The sequence below is a fragment of the Solea solea genome, chromosome 11 (assembly GCF_958295425.1).
Source record: "Solea solea chromosome 11, fSolSol10.1, whole genome shotgun sequence".
NCBI classification, from domain to species: domain Eukaryota; kingdom Metazoa; phylum Chordata; class Actinopteri; order Pleuronectiformes; family Soleidae; genus Solea; species Solea solea.
Window position 1 is genome coordinate 19531565 of NC_081144.1, and position 22166 is coordinate 19553730.

The following is a 22166-nucleotide window of genomic DNA, read 5'->3' on the forward strand; positions in this document are numbered from 1 at the left end:
AGTTTGTTTTCAACCGTCCCATGAATCCAATGTGTACATCTGTCTAGACTGCACTTTATCACAGCATTGACTGTGGCTACAAATGTGCAGATATACAGCTTAAGGCTTGGCAAACAGTGTCTAAGAGTGTCTTTTCTTTCTCTTTCATGTGCTGTCTCTCCTTTTGTGCTGCCAACGCCCTACCAGGTAAGACCACTCCCTTTACTTAAAGCTCTCATAATGGCCATAGACTTTTAACCAAACCACATCTGAACACTAACCCCTCATACTGTACCTGAAAAGACCACCTGATCTTTAGGAGTTGCTATTGTCTCTGTTTGTCTTTTGATGCTGAATCAAACAGGTACATTTCACAATAGTTACTTCATGACATGGAGCATTTCTGTCCTTTTATTTTCTCCTCATCATGTCTCAAGAAGTCATCACCACTCATACAGTCATCATCTCTTGTGAAGCTCACCCTTTATGTGAAATTAGTCTATTTGTGGTATTTATTTATATGTACAACAGGGAATTTGTTTCATAATGTAAGACCCCATGAGACAGTGCTTTAATTGTATTAAAGCAAGACGGTGACAGTCTAATTGGCACAGTTCTAGGACATTAAAAGAGGAGTAAAGAGCTCTGTACAGTTTGAGTAGAGGAGATTACCGCAAGTAAAAGCCCAGTGTCCCATTTCAGCTCAACTGTCTGTCTAATCCTGACGCTTGTTTTAGGATTAGACATTTTGCATGAAGCAAACTGATCTTCAGCACTCTTGATGGGACATCAAAATAAGGGTTTTGCTCAGACGGGTTCCTTTGCATTTTGATGGAAACTCAACCTCCACTGATGATGACACGATGAAGAGCAGAAGGAGTTTGTCAGGGGATTCAGTGCTGTTGCCAGGGAATGTCCCAGAAGGGTGTCTTTTGTCATGCATATTAAAAGAGCTCTTCAGTCAAAACAAGGCCGCACAGTCTGTCATTAAAGCTCCCAGATGACGGAGTTGTTCTTTCATGTGTTCCCCACTCTGGGCCCTTCCCTTCCTGTTAAAGCAGTCTCACCCGAGCCCCCTCTCCCTTTAGTCCTAGCGACTCCACCAAAATGGCTTCACCGATGCTCTGAGATGATGATGGTGATGATAATAATTACTAGAGAACTCACTCTGACACCCATCTGGCACGGTTAACAATAGTTAAGAAAACAAATATATATCAGGATCCTCGTTCGGTCACCTGTAATTTAATTACTTTCTTCCTCCAGCTGTGAAATGTTGTCAAAATCTCTCCTTTAATTTTTGAGATGCTGCTCACAAACAGACAAACTAAAAATATAATAAACATTTACATCCGTGAGAGGGAGTTTGATGCAATAGAACATGAGACAATGTTAGGAAGTCTTACAACATTTGATTAGACTTTTAAAGAACTTTCTTGTCATTTATTGAAAAAAGTCACCTGAAGTGAGTGGAGGTCAAACCTTTCATGAGCACATGTACTACTGGTCACACAGCACATGACACGGCACTGGTGCTAGTTAGCATTAGCATTCAAGTTGACTGTAGTCTTACAGAGCAACAGTGGAGGCTTTGTGTATCTTAACAGGATTTTAATGCCCTCTCTTTGAGGCTCAGAGAAGATTTCTGCTGATTAAATTCCACATGGCTTTGTGAATTTAACCAGCTTGTAAGAATAAACACACCTGAAACCCCAAGAAAAAATAAAACCGTATTTGACCCATGAGCGGTAGAATGTCTGGGCTTTGATGTGCACTGGCTCCATTCTTCGCTGTTCATTGTCATTCTGGCTTATTGATTGATGTTGATTTTTATGTACGGTCTGTTTGTAAAGGCAGGAGCTGCCCTGTTTGCTGTGGCATGCCAAACTCTTGTCCCTGTATGGTGTGGGATTTCTTCAGGCCTTTCAGTCAAACTGCCCATTACAATGGCCACATCATACTGCTCTGAGGGAGACAAAACACCTGTCAGGAGTGGTCACGCCTCATCACTGTGCCTGTTAAGTGGGAGGTCCTCTTGTCACTCAGGACAGGACCCGCATCCTTTCCTTCGTACCGTGTTTTCAGAGGAAGACGCTCTTAAATGGGCCTCTTCAGTCATCCACACAAGTTTTCCAATATTCATTTATTTATGCAAATGATATTCTAGCATTGGTGCTGTAATCATGGATTGTTGCCTCTGTGTAGGCAATTTCAGTTCAATCCTGCAAAGCAACACCTTGAGCAAGGTGGACACTCTTGCTCACCACGTCGTGTGTGTGTGTCAGGAGGCAGGAATTTCAGATTTCATATCCTCCCAGATTATGAGATTAAGGATGTATCATCTGAGGGAGGAATTCCAGCTATTCCTTTTCCTACCACAGACCTCTGTTGTTGGTGCACAACAGGTCTACACCTAGATTGTGCTCACATTTAATTATGTTCTTAGTTGAGCTTCGTTTCCACATTTTTCAGAATTCAGTTAAATGATTTGAATATCCAAGCTGATCCCTATAATTTCCCAAAAAATGAGCCGATTCCTTTCAAAAACTCTGGAAAGGAAAGTGTTTCAATCTGTCCTCTCAACAACAATGACAAACAACATGCCTAACCAACCTGATAGGAGCGAATCAAGTTCTGAGTCTTTTGCATATTTCATTGTATCATTTTGAGGACTTGTTACTTAAAAACTCATGCGTAAAGTTGAAACAGTGTGCGTGTGTGAGCTTGTGTGGCTTCTTTTTTCTGCTAAAATGCAAAATTTATTTATAGGGTGCATTTTGTTTTGGTCAATACAAAAAAGTGTATAATGAAATTAAGGGGAAGGAGGTAAAGGGGCCCTCTGACCGTTTCAGTCCCCAGTGGTCCAGTTCAGTAAAGCTCATCTATGTTTCATGTGAACACTCATTTTGCTACTTGGGTTATTACCATTTGACATATTTCTGCTGATATTGTTTGAGAATTCAATGCAGAAACTTGACTCATGTCTGCTAAATATGAACTGAAAGCTTGTTTAACCAGGGAACATTAATATAAATCATTTCTCATATAACTCATTTCCATGTCTTGGTTTGTGTCGCTCTTCTGTGGAATGTTAAGAGCAGTTTAGAAAGCAGATGATCCTCCCAAACAAAATGACTACACTTTGCATGGCCTCCAAAATTATAGCCCCTCATATCCCCTTCCCTTGCTAAACAGCGCTTTCTGTCACATAAAGTCATTCCAAAATTGTCTCTGTAAGAGAACGACTCTCAGGTATGTTTGAATCCAGACGCAAAGAGCCATAGAGCGCTGGGTGTTCTCATGTTAATCCCTTCATGCGATCATACAAGTGACATGACTGCCTGTGTGTTCGTGTGCATGCATGTGTGTAAAATGCTGCATGCCTCTGTACCAGTGCAGTGTGGGATCCCACACAGAGACAGGCACCGGGATACCCACCTACTACATGGTATGTGTGTGGGATTTGGTGAGATTGTGTGTGCAACTTGAGCCCCTCCACGTGACAGCTCGAGTCCCATCCTGCCTATTCACCCATAATGACTGGCTCTCCTGAGACACACACACACACACACACACACACAAGTTTGCACATCTATTCTTATTAGGACATCACATTGACTTCCTTTCATTTGGACAGGCTTTGGTCCCCCTCCTGACAGGGTCAGAAAAGGTCCTAAATAGATAACAAATACAAGTATACACACTGACACACGTGCACACAAATACACACACAGAGAGTCTGGTTTCCATGACTTCAGAGGACATAACATTGACTTGCATTCATTCTCTAACTTACTCTAACCTTAACCGTAACGACTACTGGTGTAACCCTAACCCCTAACCTCATCCTAACCATACTTCATGTCTTCTGCTTAAATGTAGTAATTTACATTATGGGGACTTGTTTGGTGCCCCACAACATAAGTAATACCTGGAACACACACACACACACACACACACAGCATGGGTGACTTCCGACATGGGACTTCTTTGGCATTTTCCCAGAGCCTCTTCCTAGGTTCACAGCTACATGAGAAAAAGAAAAAACTCAAACTTCAAAGCACTCCGTGTTTCTCTGTGTGTGTGTGTGTGTGTGTGTGTGTGTGTGTCAGTGTCAGGGGAGAATAGCGAATGAAAGGCACACCTAAGCAAAGAGTGGAAACGTCAGGTACAAATGGTGCGGCTCCGAGAGACAGAAGCTTAGAGCTGAGACAAGTTCATACGTGTCTGGACCGGATCCTGTGTCAACCTGTATGCATTCCCCTCTCTCTCTCTCTCTCTCTCTCTCTCTCTCTCTCTCTCTCTCTCTCTCTCTCTCTCTCTCTCTCTCTCTCCCCCTCCCTCTGTCTCTCTCCCTCTGTTTTTGTGTGATTAAATAGCTTTTCTTTAGATGAAGTGGGCATCATAGTTCTCTAGTGCAGAGCTGATGTGTTTGTGTGTGTTTAACTGCACATGACACAAAATGGGCTCATAATGTCATTTTAATGACGCTGTAATAGTCTAATAATGAGCAACCAATAATAATCATTTGCCTAATGGGCATAGCCTCAGAGTTAATCACTTGGACATGGACATGGATTTCCCTCTATTCCTCTCGTCTTCACACAGATGTGACAGAGACCTGGTTGTAAAACAGCACTTTCATTAGTGCTGATTAGAAAATGTTTCCATTGCTGTGTGGCTAAATCTGAAATGATATGATTTAGTGCTTGTTTGCACTAAATCGTATGTGTCCTATGTCAGGGTGAAGTGGCACTGGTGCATAATTAGCTAAGTGTACATTAGGGATTCTGTTTATGCAACTAGTGCTTCCAGTTGTATTTGAATTTCAGTGAATTTCTCCCCTGGTTCACTACTATGATGTTGTTATTAACATTACATAATAGCCCCTGCCTGGTCTGCTTTACATGAACATTTTCAGCACAGCAAGAGAAGCATATACAAGCTCTGCACCAAGATGTACTTGAAACATCTGTCGTTATGTTGCAGCTTCTTTTAAGTTATTTTTCTGGAAAAATACGTTTTTCCAATCAGGTTTTTGGCCTTGCCAATAACCTGAGCCAGGTTTCATATTACCATGAAACTGCAGGACAGGTGGATGAAAACATCCTTAATGTGAATGAACTGAAACCCTGAGACCAGTGGAATGTTTTCTCTCTTGACCTAGCAGCATCACTTCCATCTGCCTTTTCTTCAGGAGATGTGCTATAATGCTTTGCTTGGTTTACAGTATTTTCCATTGTAAATGGTAGCCTGTCTGTTGAGGAGAGTGCATTTGACACTCAATGATAACTAGTTTTTATTTAATAAACTGCATACATAAATTGACACACTTTTTTTTATTTAAGGCCATAAATCTTTACTTTAGAGGAGGTGACAGTTCACGATAATATTCTTACTTTGAGTCATTTGTTGAAAAGTTTGACACAGGCTCTTGTCGTTGTTCCTTCTTGGCTGATTTGGACATTTTGAAATTGATTGCATATTTAACTTCTTACAACTTTGACTTGACTTCCATGTGTAGTCAGTCAAAGAGACCACAAATGATTTGAATGAAAGTGTTTATTTTGGCCTAAGATCCTGTTCAGCTTGCAGCTGGTTGCTTGAAAGCTTCACTGTTAAATGCTATCTTTCACTCTAATGACTCAATTGTAAAAATCAAACACTTCAATCTTTCTGTGTAGACTGTAACACAACTGTGTTTGTTTTGTTTGGCTGACATTGAGTACTGCAAATGGGCAATGTGTGGTTGCTGAGATTCTTTGGTTGTATTAGTGACCTCTTGGGAAGAGACACAGCTTTTAGGCAGATGTTCAAGGTGTAAATCTTCCTGTCATCAAACATGCACCGTGCTGAAGTGCCCTTGGATAAGATGTCACCCCCTGCTGGTCTGTGACAAGCCATGACCACTTATCTCTCTGGAGGACATGGAGGAAATACTTACCAAAAATCACATAATTGTAGAGTATATTGTTTGCCCTTGTGTTTTCGTGTGCTCCTTTACATGTTGTCTTCTCTTTTCTACAGCCTGCTATAGTAGAGTGCTGGATTGTTATTCCTCCATTGTCTCCCCTGTGGACACTTTCGATGCAACTTAACTCCTCAACTCACAAAATCACTTAACCATATGGCTTCAGCAGAGACGCCCTGCCCTGAATACCTTCTCCTCTTTCTCGACGTCTGATGGCTACCCTTTCACCGTGCTTTATGTCTGCACATGAGTCAAAGACACGAGCGCAATACAGAACATAAGAGCCCTACTCACTACAATGCCACACAAAACAACAGCAGCAGATGCACTCGTGTGTGTTCTTCATTGTGTCCAGTCCACTACTTGAAAGTAGCCATTTGGAGCCATTTCTCTGTTTTTCCCATTCTGTCTTTTTCTTCTGCAAAGTTGCGTCACATTGGAAGAGTCCACTGCTTGCTGGAAATGTGTTGCAACAAGCAGACACACACAATTCTCAGTGTGGACCACGTTATGTCAGCCTGTTGTGTGTGGAGAGCAGCGTCCTCACGGCATCTCTTGCTCTCCCTGTGGGAACATAGGTGGCCATTGTTGTTTGCTCAGAGCACTGTGAAGATGGAAGTGAGCTGCCAACATAAAACTGGAAGGAGGCCCAAAAATACTGGGGCAGCAGGGTTCGCATTGCTTGTGTATGTCTGTGTTGTGTGTCAGGAGGTCCTCGGGTAATACCCCCATCCAACATGTGTACACACAGACAGAAACACTCCGTGGCCCTTCTTCTACCTCCTATAGTTCCTTTTTGAACATGTGGCCTGAGCTGGACCAATGGCTTGTTTTCAAACATTGTCAAATGAGTTAACACAATGCTTATCGGTTAGATATTGTGTCATACGTTTTACGTACGAATAAAAACACAAAGAAGCTTATAGCAGAAGAAGTTATAGCATATCATAATTGGAGGATTTGGGGGAATTGGGTAAATGACCCTTAGTACAAGCCCAGATGATAGCTCAGGATAAAGTACTCTCACAGGGACACAGCTCCTCTCATGTCGCCCACTTATGCTTTTCAAACAGCTGGAAGTGAAGCCAGTAGAGACAAGTGACTTTCTGCTATTCTTGGGCTGCTGCTGCTGGGCGTCAGTGTTGGGAAACTAATGGATCTTAAATATGGTTGTGGTCTGTTCCACTGTGGCCTGAGGCTGACTGTGGATTTTTACTGTATCTCCACCAGCGGTGGTTTTTACAGATTAATTTGATTCCTCAATATTGCTGTTATTTAACCCCAAGGAGTCACTAGAGTCTGCAGAGGTAGGAAGCTTAATCCACAAGATCAATTATTTTATGACCATGGGTTAACACATCATCCTGTGTTTATTCCATGTCTCAATGGACTATCCTCATATATATAAATAACCCCTTGTATCCACACGAGAATTGACTATGCATGCATACAATGCACTCATGTAATCTCCAACCACAATATTAAATGGGAAAACCCGAAGTTCTCTATGGTTGTTTTTACAAGCTATCATACTGTGAATTTAAGACGAACTGTTCAAGTTGTTAAATGCATATGTAATTATCTGCCACTTTGCTCTTTCAGTTGAAGGAACCATCAAAAGTTAGATTACCATAATTTTCACCATTGTCCTCAGATTCTCTCAATTAGGATTCCTTCACTGTTAATCATCAGTAGGAGCTGAGTCATTTGTACACCTCTCTGCTGCAGCAGGAGAGGGGAAAAAAAAGCTCTAAATAAAGCATTTTCATGTTGTAAATCAAAGGATGTCTCCAAGGCTGCAAGCCAAAGTAGCACTAATGTTTTGTGTTTCTCTAATAACTAATTACAGCGTAAAATTCTGTCTTAAAACTGAATCAGTTTTGACTTCCTGTCTCAGATAATCACATCTCTGACACAAACATCCTTTATTTCAAATTAAAGTGGTGGTGCACAACTACAAAAAACGTAATACTTCAGCGGGTAGTCAGTGAATCAACATAATTAAAAAGAAAAACTTTGGTTTCAGCTCATCCACTTTTGGTTTTCCTCCTTTTTTCTTTGTTTTTTTTACATCATTACAAGTTAAAATATCACTAGATTTGGCATTTCCGCTCCAACAAAACAAGATATTGAAGACGATGTGAAATTATGACAAGCTTTTGTTCACTGAACGATCAGTTGATTCATTTTTAAAACATGATTCATGAGTGTGTACTTCATCCCACACACAGGGTTTGTGTGTATTTAAAGCACTGGCACCAGTGAGTAGGCAGTAATGACTGAATTTGTGCTAAAATGGTTTCTTAATTTAAATAGTTGGTTTAATGGATCATTCTTCAAGCAGAAGTACAACTCACTGACTCTGTTTTACATGATGTTTGTTTGAAAGCCACTCATTCACTCACACTCTTTACGCTGTAACTTGTTTACGTTCTTCTCTCACGCCGTGCTACAACTCAAGGTCGTCTACATTTTGGCATTTTGGTTTTGCAACTGGTGTTAATTTAAAGCAGGTTTAAGAGCTGTTACATGACAATCAGAAGTGCATTACTCCCAGAAACATTACCGTAGCATCAGAGAGTTACCTGATGGAGTACATCCCCTAACAAACAAGACATTTTAAGTTTTTCAGCCTTAGGGGATCTGTAGAACGAGACTACACCTGTTTGATGATAGTGTACGGAATAAGGGACACACACACACACCCACTCACTCACTTACTTGTAGACAGGGCTTTTGAACATCACATCAGAGGCGCAGTATATGTGGCAGCATGTTGATTACAGCATTTAATTAGGTGTTCGTGACTTGACTATTTTCTAAGGATATTAAATCCACCCAGAGCCAATTAGGCTATTATTCTCACATCTCCTTGTCCATTATATAAAATGCTGGGCATGTGCTAAACTTTGTTTTGATGGCTGAACTGAAAAAAACTATTATGACATGAATGTAGTTTTGCTTCAAATGAAGTGTGTCTTCAGAGGATTTACTGAACAATATTCTCGGAGGTTGAACAAATCTTTGAAAAAGAAATTGTGTTTTTTTTTATACAACTTTAAAGCCTCATAACCTTTTTAACTTGAATACTCATTACCTTTTCTATTAAGTCAAAATCCACTTAGGTTTAATTGTAGTTTTTTTGTTTTGCATGGCTTATTTTTATTGCAAAAACCAGTTGAGGCTGAACAGTTGTTATCGTGGTGCTGGTTTTGTCTGCAAACAACATCACTGCGAGGCAAGCTAGTACTTAAATACTGACTGGTTGACAACAACACAATAAGTGTGTAGTGTATGATAAATAAGTCACTTTTTAACCATGTCTGTACAAAGTTCATAAACATGTCCAGGAGATTCCGGGAAGAACCTTCTATGTGTCGTAAATGTTGACATCAAAAGTAACTGAGAAAGATATAACCAAGTTGTCTGTAAATGTACTTATGGAAACAGACATCAACAAACAGAAAGCGGATTCTTCAAGCCTTTTCCCCATGACTTTTTTTTTTAAAAACCATTTCAATCTTTAAAAAAGTTGAATGCATTGTATTCAATTACAGAAAATGGCAAAACTTCTACAGTACGATTATGTCTATCTATGAGAGGGGCATTTAATAATTATGCGTAAACAATACACTACCTTGCCTACTAAAGTTCGTATTGCTTTTGACTGCATTACAAGTCACAGTTGTAGTTGTTATTACATGATCTATAGAAAGTTTTGGACTAATGGCGAGGTGTAATTTCATCACATTTTATGTAAATTACCTTCTCAATGTCATCTTGGCGTTGTATTATCTCCTATCTCACTATTCTATATTGTGTTCTAATAAGAACAAGAATTCCACCACTGTATCAGAAGTAACCTGCATTTATAGTAACACACCTGAAAATGTATATCACATCACCATTCAGGTTCACTGCACCTTGCTGGTGTAAACACAAAGCGTATGCTTTTTTGTGTACAGCTTATAGTGGAATTGTAGTCAGTAGAAAATGATTAGGTTGTGAATGCAGGTAACTGAGAAATGTGGATGTAACTTCAACTGTGCCAGAGCAGCACTGTCCACTGGATTGTTTATACCTCTCTCTAGTGTTATGTAATCAAATGTTTTCTTTTTGGATTATTACTAAGAACAATTATGATTGTGTACAACGTGTCATTAGTTTTGCTGGTGTCACATCCTCCGTTAACCACAGTTGTCAGTGTGAGTTTTTATTTATGTGTGATGTGTGCAGGTTTCACCAGCGTTGAAGGTATGGGCTGTGCAGGGACTTGTCTCCGGGTTGAACTTGTGCTAGGAGCAGTTTTGGGGGCTGCAGATTGCTGCTTATGTTATAGTTTGGAATTTCAACAGCTGGTTTTGACAGATGAATGAAGACTTTTGATTTAAAATGAACACATCAGTTATCTGTAAGTCACACTGCTCATTATCTGCTGGAGGACGTTTCCCTTTTCCCCCTCGCAGATTGGGTTTTATAGTCACCTGATTGTAGCAACCTCTGTTTCCCCTTGTTTTAGATGAAATAGCTGAGCTAATGTCCTGAACTGAGTGGATTAGAGGGAAGGTATGCTGAGTCAGTGACATCTCACATTTATGGTTAATGCACATGGTGGTATGTAATGACCTGCTCTTCAAAGTGCATTTGAAAATTGAAATGAAGGATTGTGAACAATGGCATAGACACAATTCACATTTGCATTAAAATGCAATTAATCAATTGGAATAGAATTTACATGAGGCTATAAAAACATTTCAAGGTGGGTAACTTGTGCCTCCTTTTTAGTTGTATCTTGCTCTTTTGCTTTAAGGTGAGAAAGTGTGTTTTGTTTGTCTGGTGCATTTATTATTAATTTGGTAGAAACTTCCAGAAAGTAAGGAGGTGAAGAGAAACCAAAGATGATCTCCCTGCATTTGTATGCAGCACAGAGTGGATCAGGAGCTTACCTGAGCCAACCAGCTGTCACAGGAAGGTTTCTCATCAGCTCTCACTGTCAGAACACTTCAAAAAGCATCGGAAATGTAGGAGGTTGAAATCAAAGCATGTGGAGAGAAAGGGAAAACCAATAGTGGAGAAAAAAAAAGACTGATGATGGAGATGCATGGACGTAAAGGACTATGTATATAAATTAGTGCTTGATGATGATGATCGACATGCTCCTTCCAGGTTGTTCTGGTCTCGGCTGTGGTCAGACCGAGCTGACCAGTTGTACGGGGAAGAATATAGTGGAATCACTTAACTTAACTTAACTTAACTTAATATGAACCATTTTGACATGAAAATCCAGGAAGGGAGAAAGATTCCTCAGGGGAATTGGTTTATCAGGGCTCAATGAATTTGTCAGCGGACATGTGGAGGCGTATGTGTCACTTTCCTGAGTGCGTATAGCTATGAGCAGCATCGTAAAGGTGCAACGATGCACACATGTATTACCAGAACAAATTTGCAGCCAGTCAGTGGACTGCTTAATGTAGTCTCTCATTTTGGGGAGGAAGCAAGGTGGACGCACTTCATTAACCTCACGGCCACCCGACACTCACACACACAACACACACACTCACACCCAGGGGCTACACTGGGGGCAGAAGTAACTAAGCACATGCCAGGCAGATGAAGATGGATGGAAGCCTTTTCACTCTGTGCTTTATCTCAGCCCACACAAGACCAAAACAGAAACTTTGTTCACATCCTATTCTGTTTTTCCATCGCAGAACAAAGAGACAGTCTAATGACTAAAGACCCTGACATTTATGGATATTAATGACTTGTCATTGAGAGGACAAACAATACACAGTATTAGTTCAGACGGTGTCCATCTTAATAAGTCCTGAACACATTCATATTCACTGAATGTTTTTGGTTTGTGACTATCACCTGCAGTTTCACTACAGAAAAAAAATAAAAACAAACTTAATTATACCTTTTAAGGGAGATAGGCAACTACTTAAATGCACAGTATGTTATTTCTGCCTCTTTCTTTCTCATAACACTAATTAAAGACCTAGTTAGTGAGGTTGGGGAGCGGAGTAGGATCATGAGCTTCAGCTCACTTCCTGATTAAGTAAGTGATCCTCCTAGTCATTCTCCTAAAGTCACTTTGTATTAAGTTAACATTTGTCAACATATATATTATTTAAATATTACTCCTTCACCCTCACTCTAGCTCTGCTTGTTACTGAAGAGCATGATTAGACACCGTACCACAGGTGGTGAATATCAGCTCCAAGTTCATCAGTGCAAACACAACACATCCTTGACTAGTTTCAAAGTAAAAGCACTGTTCCCTATTTTCAACAAGGCTTTTATTGTGAAATACTTGCAGGACCAGCAGAGCCGTGGTTTCACTGAAGAGTTGTGGTTGTGATTTTTCATAGTTAAACACTACGTAAAACAGCAGCTGCTCTCCAACGCAGATAACTGCAACCGAAATTAATGAAATGATTTGTTACCTTCAGTAGAAATACAGATTTCTATGGATGTTGAAACATTATGGCTAATATAGAACACAACCCACTATATATAGTATGTATAAAACATTAGTCTTGTTAATTCAGAAATGTTACATATTATATCTTTAATATATTAGCGACATTGCTAGATTTACCGCAGCCAAAGTCTAGAGATATGAAACTGGGTTGTATCAGTTTGAAAAGCCAGCGTTGCTCATTTGTTTGTTATTAATAATGTAAAAAATCTATAGATAACAGTGAGTGTCAGGACAGGTGATGTGCAGAGCTGCTTCTTATATTGCAGGACAGTATAAGTAGATAATACGTTTAATTCAGAGAATCGTCTTGACGGAAGACGAGTTAGTGAAGTATTGCGGGTGTTCATCTTTTATGACCCGCCAATTTCTTATCACGTGAAAGCCTGTGACTTGTCTCCCGTTTTGGGTGTGACTCACACATTCCTGCTCATTTTTTTTTTCTGCTAAGAATTCTGACTGGAGTGTCAGTTGACATTTGCCTTGTAAATGTACCAGGCGGCTCCTTCATTAACTGGCACACTGAACTTGCACTCCTCTCCACTAGTGTGTGGACATGAATCAAATTATAATAGCTCTCTTCTGCAGAATGCCTGCACCCGTCAGCAGCCAAGGACGTTAGGCCTGTCCGTCACTGTCCTCTGCACATCCTCGGTTCATCACTGCAGCCTGTAGTCATCATCAGTTCAGATCTCTTTTCTCTTGTGATTGGATCATATCACATTTCATTTTTTAAGAACGCTTTAGGCCTTCTATTTATATGTGTTAATTACCATTACTATGGATCTTTGATGTGTGTCTCATTTTCCCTTCACTGCCATGCTTACTATCTAATTTCAGGAATCTCTTGCTCCGCTTTCATCAAAGGATGAAAAGGCTGTGTTTATCATAGGAATGAGAATTATCTAATGGGCAGTGTACTATAGTGGGATGGGCAGAGGATTCAGCGACGTCATTAGCGGCATTGGGAAACATGACGCGGCAGACTCATTGTTATGGATCTTTCCGGTACTTTTCATTTCTGTGTGCCTTTTTGACTTTGACCGTGACGACATTAATTGCTCGGTTGAGTTACACAGTGAGGCCAGTTGGAAAGCTTGTCCATGCCAAGCTTGCATTTAGCAGTGGACTCATGATCCTGATCCATTTGATGAATACATCTCGGAGAAAGGAATCATTAACTGCCATGGCAAGGACCTGACAAGCCTAATATGAGATGGCACTTTTTAGAGTGATGCAGTGTCCTCTTAAAAGCCCACTCTCTCTTTTGAACTCCTTGTGGTTGGTGTACTTCATGTCATGAATTGCTTCTTTTAATCAGCACTGCAGTGGAGTCTGAGGCCATGGCTGTACTTAAAGGAATGAACGTCTGACTGATGAAACCTGAGCGAGTACAATGAGATTGATATTTTTTCTCAACTCACCTTGTCTAAATTCTCACCACTCCTGAACTATATTAGTAAATATTTGATGGAAATTAATGACACTGCTCTTTTTTGTTTGGTAAATTTGAGCAAAATGAAATAATTGCTCACACTTTGAGTTCCTGCTGTTGACCACTGTGACACTAAATACTGTTAAATACTAAATACTATGGAATATGTCTATATACAGTTCTAGAAAAGTTCTCAGTCCACATTGAAATGTCAACACAACAGATGTTTTCATTCACTTAAATCTCTTGTGTAATTCCGGTGACCATTTCTAATGCCAGACTGAATTTAAAGGTCTGTGAAACCACAAAGAAGTGAACACAATTTACTTCACATTATAGTTGTCATAGTTTGTAGTTGTCATAGTCTCTCTGGTTTTCGATCTTCATATCTGCGTTGGATTCTGTTATTTTCCTCTGCACTAAATTAATCAAGGCTGGCACAGGCCCACAGAGGAGCTGCAGATTTGCGTGGCGTGAAATTACACCGTTGTGAAAAGATTCTTCTTGAGCGAAATGAAACCAGCTTTGCATTTCTGGCCTCTATTATATATAATCACAGCACCACTTGTGCTGCGTATGGAAATGAGCCATTACGAAATTGAAGTAGCTGAGATCAATCTTATCATGGCACATTCTATGTGGACACAATCATGATCCCCTAATCTGTATCTCTACAGGGAACTATTTTTACATGCTTGATACCATGATCCAGCTCACAGCCACCACTGTACCTTTATAAATAGATAAAAAGAAAAGGCAAAATGATGCTTGAAACAGGATAGAGTGAGCTGGTGGAGCTCATGCTGCTCATCCTCTGTGACACAAGCCTCATTTCCTGTCAGCTGAGGCAAATCCACCACAATGGAAATAAGCAGTGCAGGCTTTTCTTTTTCTCCTGGTAAGCAGTTGTTTGGCAGAGTCCACCACAGCCACATAAACTGGGACGACATGAAGGATGTGTTGCATGAGGTAAACAAGTACCAAAGGGATCCTTCCCTCTTTTTTTCTCCTCTCACCCTGTGGCCCATTTCTCAGCCTCTATTTATTCAAGTGTTGGAGAAAAGGAGGGGACAGTGAAAGGGTTGTATACACCTCACAGCTGGACACTGATAGGACTTTTTACAACCCATGGTGTTGTGCGTGTGAGAAAATGCAGTCGCTGGTCCAAGTGCTTTAGAAATCTCCCAGTTCTTGGCCCTGTTAGTTGCTGACCTAAAGGCTCTCCAGTCCAGACGCACACATGTTGTCTGAAGCTCCCATAAGTTCCCTTTGAATAGGGGATCCAAAAAGGCTGCTTTCATTCCCATTGATGATGTCCATTAATACTTCATACCTGAAAGACAGTCTGTGAAAGTATAGGAGGCAAATTTCTTTTTAATCCAGTAAAACCTGACTTCTTGTGATCATAAGCATTTGTACCAATTTGATGATCGCACTCCGACTGCTGTTCTACAAATAGACTTTCATCCTTCAAAAGCTTTAACCGCTGTTAAACAGAGGGAGGTAAATAAAATTGTACAATAGAGCAAGAGAGGGAGGGAGGGATGACTCATTTTTCTTCCTGTCTGTAAAACCCAGCTTATTTGAGACAGGACAGTATTCTCTGAAGAGGGAGGCGGGATGTCTCTTTCTGGCACAGCTGAGCTGCCGACAAAGACCCTGTTCCCCTATTACAAGCACACACTAATTCTTCATGACTTCATGTTTGTTCTTATTTACAGATAACAGCATGAAGAGAAACATATACAAATGTGACAGGTTAAGAATGGCTTTGGTTGCATTTGTATTTGTTTTCATCTACTTTTTGAGTTAGTTAGTTATGGCATGTTTTCTCTAGCATGACTCGCCTCGTTATTTTGCTTCTCCACTTGCATAGTACCCGGTACCTGGTACTGAGCCAATACTATGATTGGCCAGAGAGTCGTCACAGGAAGAGGCACAAGAAAAGTGAACAATGCTGACCTGTACATCAGTTAAAAAGCCTTAACAATCCTGAAAATGTGGGTCAATTTCCAACATTTAGCAAGGAAATGTCTAAAATCTCATCATTTAACAGAGGAGTGTGGTGTATTTAGTGACAGCACTGCTGAAAGCTGGCGATTGCAAGCGGTGAGCCACATCACAAACCCTGCCGCTGTATTTCAGTTCAGTGACTGGGTCAGTCGGAGTCTGTGCTGCGGTCATGGAGGAAGTACTGAACACATCTTTTTTAATTCACTGATTCTAATGATTCTGTACAGCGAAAACAACTCCTTTACAAGTCACTAGTTTGTGTGTGTCACGTAAACAAAGTCACGGCAGTTACATGCAGCCAGGCTATGGTGACTCCGCCCACATTGAGGAAGTACTATATTGTAATGGATAACCAACGAAACTGTCGATGCGGTGCTAAAAAATGGAAAAATGCCAGTAGAGGCATCAACTGTGTCCGTGTGTGTGTGTGTGTGTGTGTGTGTGTGTGTGTGTGAACCAGGAAAAAGCCAGTTCAAACCTCTCTCTCTCTCTCTCTCTCTCTCTCTCTCTCTTTCTCTTTCTGTCTCTCTCTCATACACACACATTATAATTTGCATTGAAGAGGTAAAAAAGTAGAGGATAAGAGAAACTTAGCTAAACCTTATTCATAGTGATAGTCCTTCATACCTCTCCTTAATTTCCCGAGATTGTATTCAAGTGTGAAGGTTTGGCAGCTACATGAAAAAAGCGAGTACGGTGAAGTTTAATAACTGTTCATGAATTCTGTTCATTTCTAACTTTGGGTGGCACCAGTGAGAATTGGTGTGTCTGCATATGTGTGTGTGTGGGTGCATTCATGCGCACTAATTTTGGTACTAGACATTAAAAATGTCTTAGTTTATGTGTGTGTATGTGTGTATGTGGAAGTCCTGTGACTGCCCTCCCCAATTCTCCCTGACATGAATCACTTAGAACTAACATGCTCTAAGCTAAATTACCCCCCCCCCCCCAACTTTCTCTCTCTCTCTCACTTGCTCCCTCTGTTCCTCTCTCACTCACCCTTAATCACATTAGCCTAAGTGATATGGGAACGCCAGGCCAGACACACACTCCCTCCTTCTCTCTATGTCTTTCAACCCAAATAAATAGCCACTCCTCCAGAGCTTTAAGTTGTCTTAAGCTCCATCTTTGGATAATAGACCATTTGCTCCCCCAAAGACTTCAGTTTGGAATAATGAGGATCAGGACGAGAGCAGAGAAAGCAGGATGAGGGGAATGTAAGAGGGTGGAACAGGAGTAGAGCTGACACTCGACTAATACCCGCCCCAGGACAAAACCCATCAAAACACCTGTTTTGTCAGGGTGTGAGATTATTATGTGGAATTACTAGTGGATTTTTCTTTTTCCTTTTTTCTTTCTTTGGGTGGGGGGTGGCTCTAATTGGGATGGTGGTTGAACTTCACTTCCTTACTTTTAATGAACACGACTCTTGCCTGGATGGCTGCTGTGTTGGTCAGCGAGTTAGAGTCCAAGTGAACAAGCATGCCTTGACGGTTCACACATTTACCTGAAATACTGCACAAGCTATCTTAAAATGACAAGACCCAGGGCATGCAACTGACGAGGTTAAATATTGAGGCCAAATGAAACTCTGCACCTCTATCTTTTCTTGCATTATTTTTTTTTCATTATTATTTTACCTTAGAACCCAACAACAGCAAAAGTGTAATGGTTCATGTGGATATTTGTGCTTTCTATGTTTGCTTTGTTCACATCTTCTTCCTCTGTAGTTTATGAATGGCAGGTATAAGTTTAGTGTGCTCTTTTGCTTCATGCTTCATCTCTGTTGCTGTTCTTGTAATTACAGTGCCTTTGTAGCAGCTATCTCCTTTAGCATATGAGCTAGTACAAATTGTACTACGAATCCCAAATCTTCACATGTTTAGCAATTTCCAACCAATTCATTTAAAAATAATTATAACTTGACTGGATGCCAGTGTGTCTCTCTCTCGTCAAAACTGTGTGTGTGTGTGTGTGTGTGTGTGTTATTTCATAATAAGGTATACCATCGACCTCTTTGGTGCTGGGCTTTGGGCTCTTGAATTTAAAGATACCAGGAATCAAATTCAGAATTTCTTGTCTTCACACATTGTACGGTATATGTTGGAAAATAGTGGCTGAGAACACGTGAAAAAAAGAACACGTGTAGAGTAAAGATTTGCCCCACGGTTTGTGTAGTGGTTAGCCTTTCTGCATGGAGTTTGCATGTTCTCCCCGTGTGTGCGTGGGTTTCCTCCCACCTTGGGGATTAGGCAAATTGGACACTATAAATTGGACATAGGGGAGAGTGGAGATTGCAGGGTGTACCCCGCCTTTCACCCTATGTCAGCTGAGATGGCACCAGTGACCCCCGCAACCTTCATGTGGAGGACAAAGGGCTAGAAGATGAATTAGTGAATGGATAAATAATTATGGAGTTGAACTAAATAAAAGTGTTGGAGGTGTCTTACATGAATGTGAAGAACACACAGAACAGCTCTGACGCTTTATCTAAAATTGGAAATGAAGTAGAGAAGAAGAACAGAAAACAGGAGCAGCTATTGCTGTTGTGCTGCAGGTGCTGCTGATAAAGAGGAAGAGGCAGATAGAGGGTGGAGGGCCGCTGTTAAACTAGCTCTTTTTATGTGCAATATGTCCTTCAACTAATACCAGTGTTTAAGTGAATATTCTGTACAAACACTGACAAATTGTAATGTTTGCGGACTCTGGTCCCCAGTGGGTAGACTAGAATATTGTGTGTGTGTGTGTGAGTGTGGGTCTTTTATTTCTCAAAGTTGATAGCACATATTTGTTATCACTTTACAGGGACTTTAATATAGATAATGATAAATAAACTGGTGTGTTTGTGTGTGTGTGTGTGTGTGTGTGTGTGTGTGTGTGTGTGTGTGTGTGTGCTGTTTGTGAAGTATAATAGTGACACTCATTTTTACATGTGGCTCTTTCTCGTTCATCTGCATCCTGTCACTCATTCATCTCTGGCATATCCATCAGTTTCCTCTTCAGCCGTCTCACTTCTTATTATTGTTCTGCTAAAGTGTGACCTTTGTTTTGCAAACTAACGTGTGTTCCTTCTGTTCTCTTTCCCTGTTTGCCTACGGAAGCTCATAAGTATATCGTTGCAGGTAAGCGCTTCGTTTACCAAACTGTCCTGTCTTTGCGTCTTGAGTTTTCACACAACTGCTTCCTTTTTCAGCTATCTGGAAGAAAATATCTTTATTGAGAATTGTATTGTTTGTCTAATTTGATCAAATCTGAAGCAATCTGATCAACCTTGAAGAGCCATGCCACACAAACGTAGATACATTATGCACACACAATATACACAAACACACAACCACATATATGTACATCGATGTACATCTTTTAAATTTAGAATTTTAACACATAATTGGGTTCAAGTTCCAAAACCCTGCTGGTACTGTTGTGTGTCTTTCACAAGAGAGCTGTTTGAACCACTTTAAACTGCTTCGTTTGGACAGGTGTGAGCTCTCATCCGAACTCTGGTGCAGACCAAACAAGCGAAACTCTGGTCCACCAAAACGTGGGTTCGCTTGCAAGTGCAAACGGACTATCCAGCAAACCAAATAGAAGAAGTGAGGATAGCTTGCTGCTTGAGCCTACTGCTCTTACTGGGCAGCTTCTGGTGGAAAACCAATTAAGTAAAAACAGAAACCCCAAGACTGCATTCATTTGGTGTTGCTCCATTGTTTGTTGTTTGTTTCTGTGGTGAACACGTTTTCTTCTTTTCTTTCTGGTTCACTGGTGCTCATTTCGGGGCAATGCCTCCCCAAACGAGCAGCTGTTGTAGCTGCGGGACGTTGTTCAGGCAGTTAGGCCCGCTGACAAATGTGTGAATGTGAAATTAAACAAATGAAGGTGCGAAATTTTCCGACATTCCCCGCCCATTCCAACCAAGACAAAATTACAGACAGAGGTGTTAGATTTCATGCAGATGATATGCGTGTACTTGGTTGACAGGGGTACAGTATATCCTATACTTTAGTTGTTTGTGTGTAACATTTGCAGAACTGTGTGTGGCATCAACCCTCATGGAGACTTGAGGGTGAGACATTCATAGTATTTTGTGGTGGGGTTGAGGTCAAAAGTCATGTGTGTTGGGTTTATAGAGGTTCTGGTGCTTCAGCGGTCTGTGACTTGGTGTTGGTTTCCTTGGGGATCTCATTAACCGCTCCACAGGTTTACCATCCTCTAGTGCAAGGCACTGCAAACAAGCACCTGCAAAGGCAGAATGCAACAGAGCCCTGAACGGCTTGGAGGCTGAGCTTGGTGTGTTCACTCCCTTTGCCCTTATTAACATGAGTGACATTTCCTTTTAGTTTTACTGTTGTCATTTACATACTTTATAGCTGTTTCCACTTTTACCCTGGATGCAGTTTTATAGAGATTGCTTCGTTCTTCTTGAATTTTGCAATACACTATGCAATTTTTCACCAAAAAACATGGAACTTTAAATGCGGGAGCTTTTTGAAGGAACTTAAAGATTCCTGATGTTGTTCTTGTTTTTCTACTGCAGTCTAATGACCAGGGATCCCCAAGTTTCCTGAACTTTCAAAAAGCACCACCTTTTGAAAAAATAGAAAAAAAATTCAGGGAATAATGGGGAATAAAAGTTAGACTGGCAATTAATTTAGTCCATCAGTAAGGATGCTAAATATTAACCTTGCTCAGTCAATTACCGTTAGATGCTGAATTTAAATTATTTAAATTGTTAAAAAAGACCAGTGGTCCCCAACCTTTTTTCCTTGAAGCCCCCCTTGCTTGTGTCCAGGACAAACCAGGGCCCCCCCGACCTGAACCCCTGTCCAGGGCATGCACACAAAAAGGTAAGTAAAGTAAAAAGTTTAGGTTTTCGTTCCTATTCTCACAGTGTATATAGATAAAAACTGCCCTGTAGTTAAATCAAAACCAAGGTATTGCCTTATTTTTTTTTTTTGATCCTGGTGAATCTTTGGTACTTTTACGTTTCTCACTCAACAGGAACGTGATCAGGACAAATAGGTTAATAAATTGAAAGGTGGACCAAACAAATGATCATTTTTATTAGGATGATACTGACTTCTGATTATTCAGTAGAGTGTCTGATTGGGATGCACAAATATAATTATGTTAACCTCAAAAACTCAGAGCAGTCAAAGCTCTGTGCCCCCCCCATGTGATCTCTGGCGCCCCCGTAAGGGGGGCTTGGACCCCAGGTTGGGAACCATGGTAATAGACCATGTGGTGGTGCAGTGGCTAGCATTGATGCTTCACAGCACAAAGGTGTTCGGTCAAGATCCCGGCTCTCCCCTTGTGCGCATGGGTTCTCTCTGGGTGACTCTGGCTTCCTACCACAGTCCAAAAAAAACCCCAACAACAAACAAACAAAAACAGATTTGGGGTAAGGTTAATTGGACACGTTGTGAGATTAAATGGTTGTTTGTCTGTATTTGTTTGCCTTGTGATAAACTGATGACATGTCCACAGTGTACTTTGTCTTTCACCCTATGCCAGCTGGGACTGGCTCCAGACCCTGATGTGGAGGATAAAGTGGTAAACAATGGATGAGAAATATTTAATAAATGACACTTTTAATAAATTCAATAACACTTCACTCACACCAGCTTAAGTGAACCTAACCAAACTGACAGACTGGTTAAAACTGTTGTTTTGACATCATCATCATCCCAAAACACCTTTGGTATTTAGTTGCATTTGATTCTTTGCTTGCCATGTCTTCTTTGTCAGACAGGACATTTTTCTCATTGCTCCTTTGCAGTGTTTGATAACCCACGAGAAGCACATTCTGCTATGAAATGCACGGATCTCATCACCAACGACTTGTATTATTTGAACAATGGCATTTTCCTGAAGCAGCCCTATTCAACATGGAACAGGTAGTTTGGCCCTTTTCAAAAGCAATGCATCATTAGCAAAGCATGCTGGTGCAGAGGACATCTTTTGTAGGCTTAGCTATGAATCAGGCAGATACCAATTTCCCTCTCTAGCCAAAGGCAGATCTGTTGTTCCTCTTGTCCGCTCCAGTGATCGCTTTTTTTCTGAGCCAGAACTCCATTGTCAGCACTTTAATGTGATTTCCAAATGTGAGAGGATGCAATTATCTGCTGTCTGCCTTTGGAGGTCAGTCTGTGCAGTGATCAGAATCAGATGGTGGTGGCCTGTAGCTTCTAGCTCTTTAGCCTTTGTCACCAAAGAGGATACAAAATATTCATTTTTTAACAATAAGCAGCATACTGAGCGTGCTCAATAAGTGACAGCTGGACTTC

General features: G+C 40.8%; 1 protein-coding gene across 8 annotated transcripts in view; it reads left to right on the top strand.

The window, feature by feature from the left end:
* Positions 1-22166, top strand: part of agrn (agrin) — a 225728-nt gene that overhangs the window by 39876 nt on the left and 163686 nt on the right. For 6 of the 8 annotated variants that reach the window (XM_058643975.1, XM_058643978.1, XM_058643977.1 and 3 more), the window contains exon 3: positions 18984-19004. The exons of the other annotated variants lie outside the window; for them this stretch is intronic. In XM_058643975.1, the coding sequence (XP_058499958.1) occupies positions 18984-19004 (21 nt within the window). The remainder of the gene's footprint in view (positions 1-18983; positions 19005-22166) is intronic. 8 annotated transcript variants of the gene reach the window in all.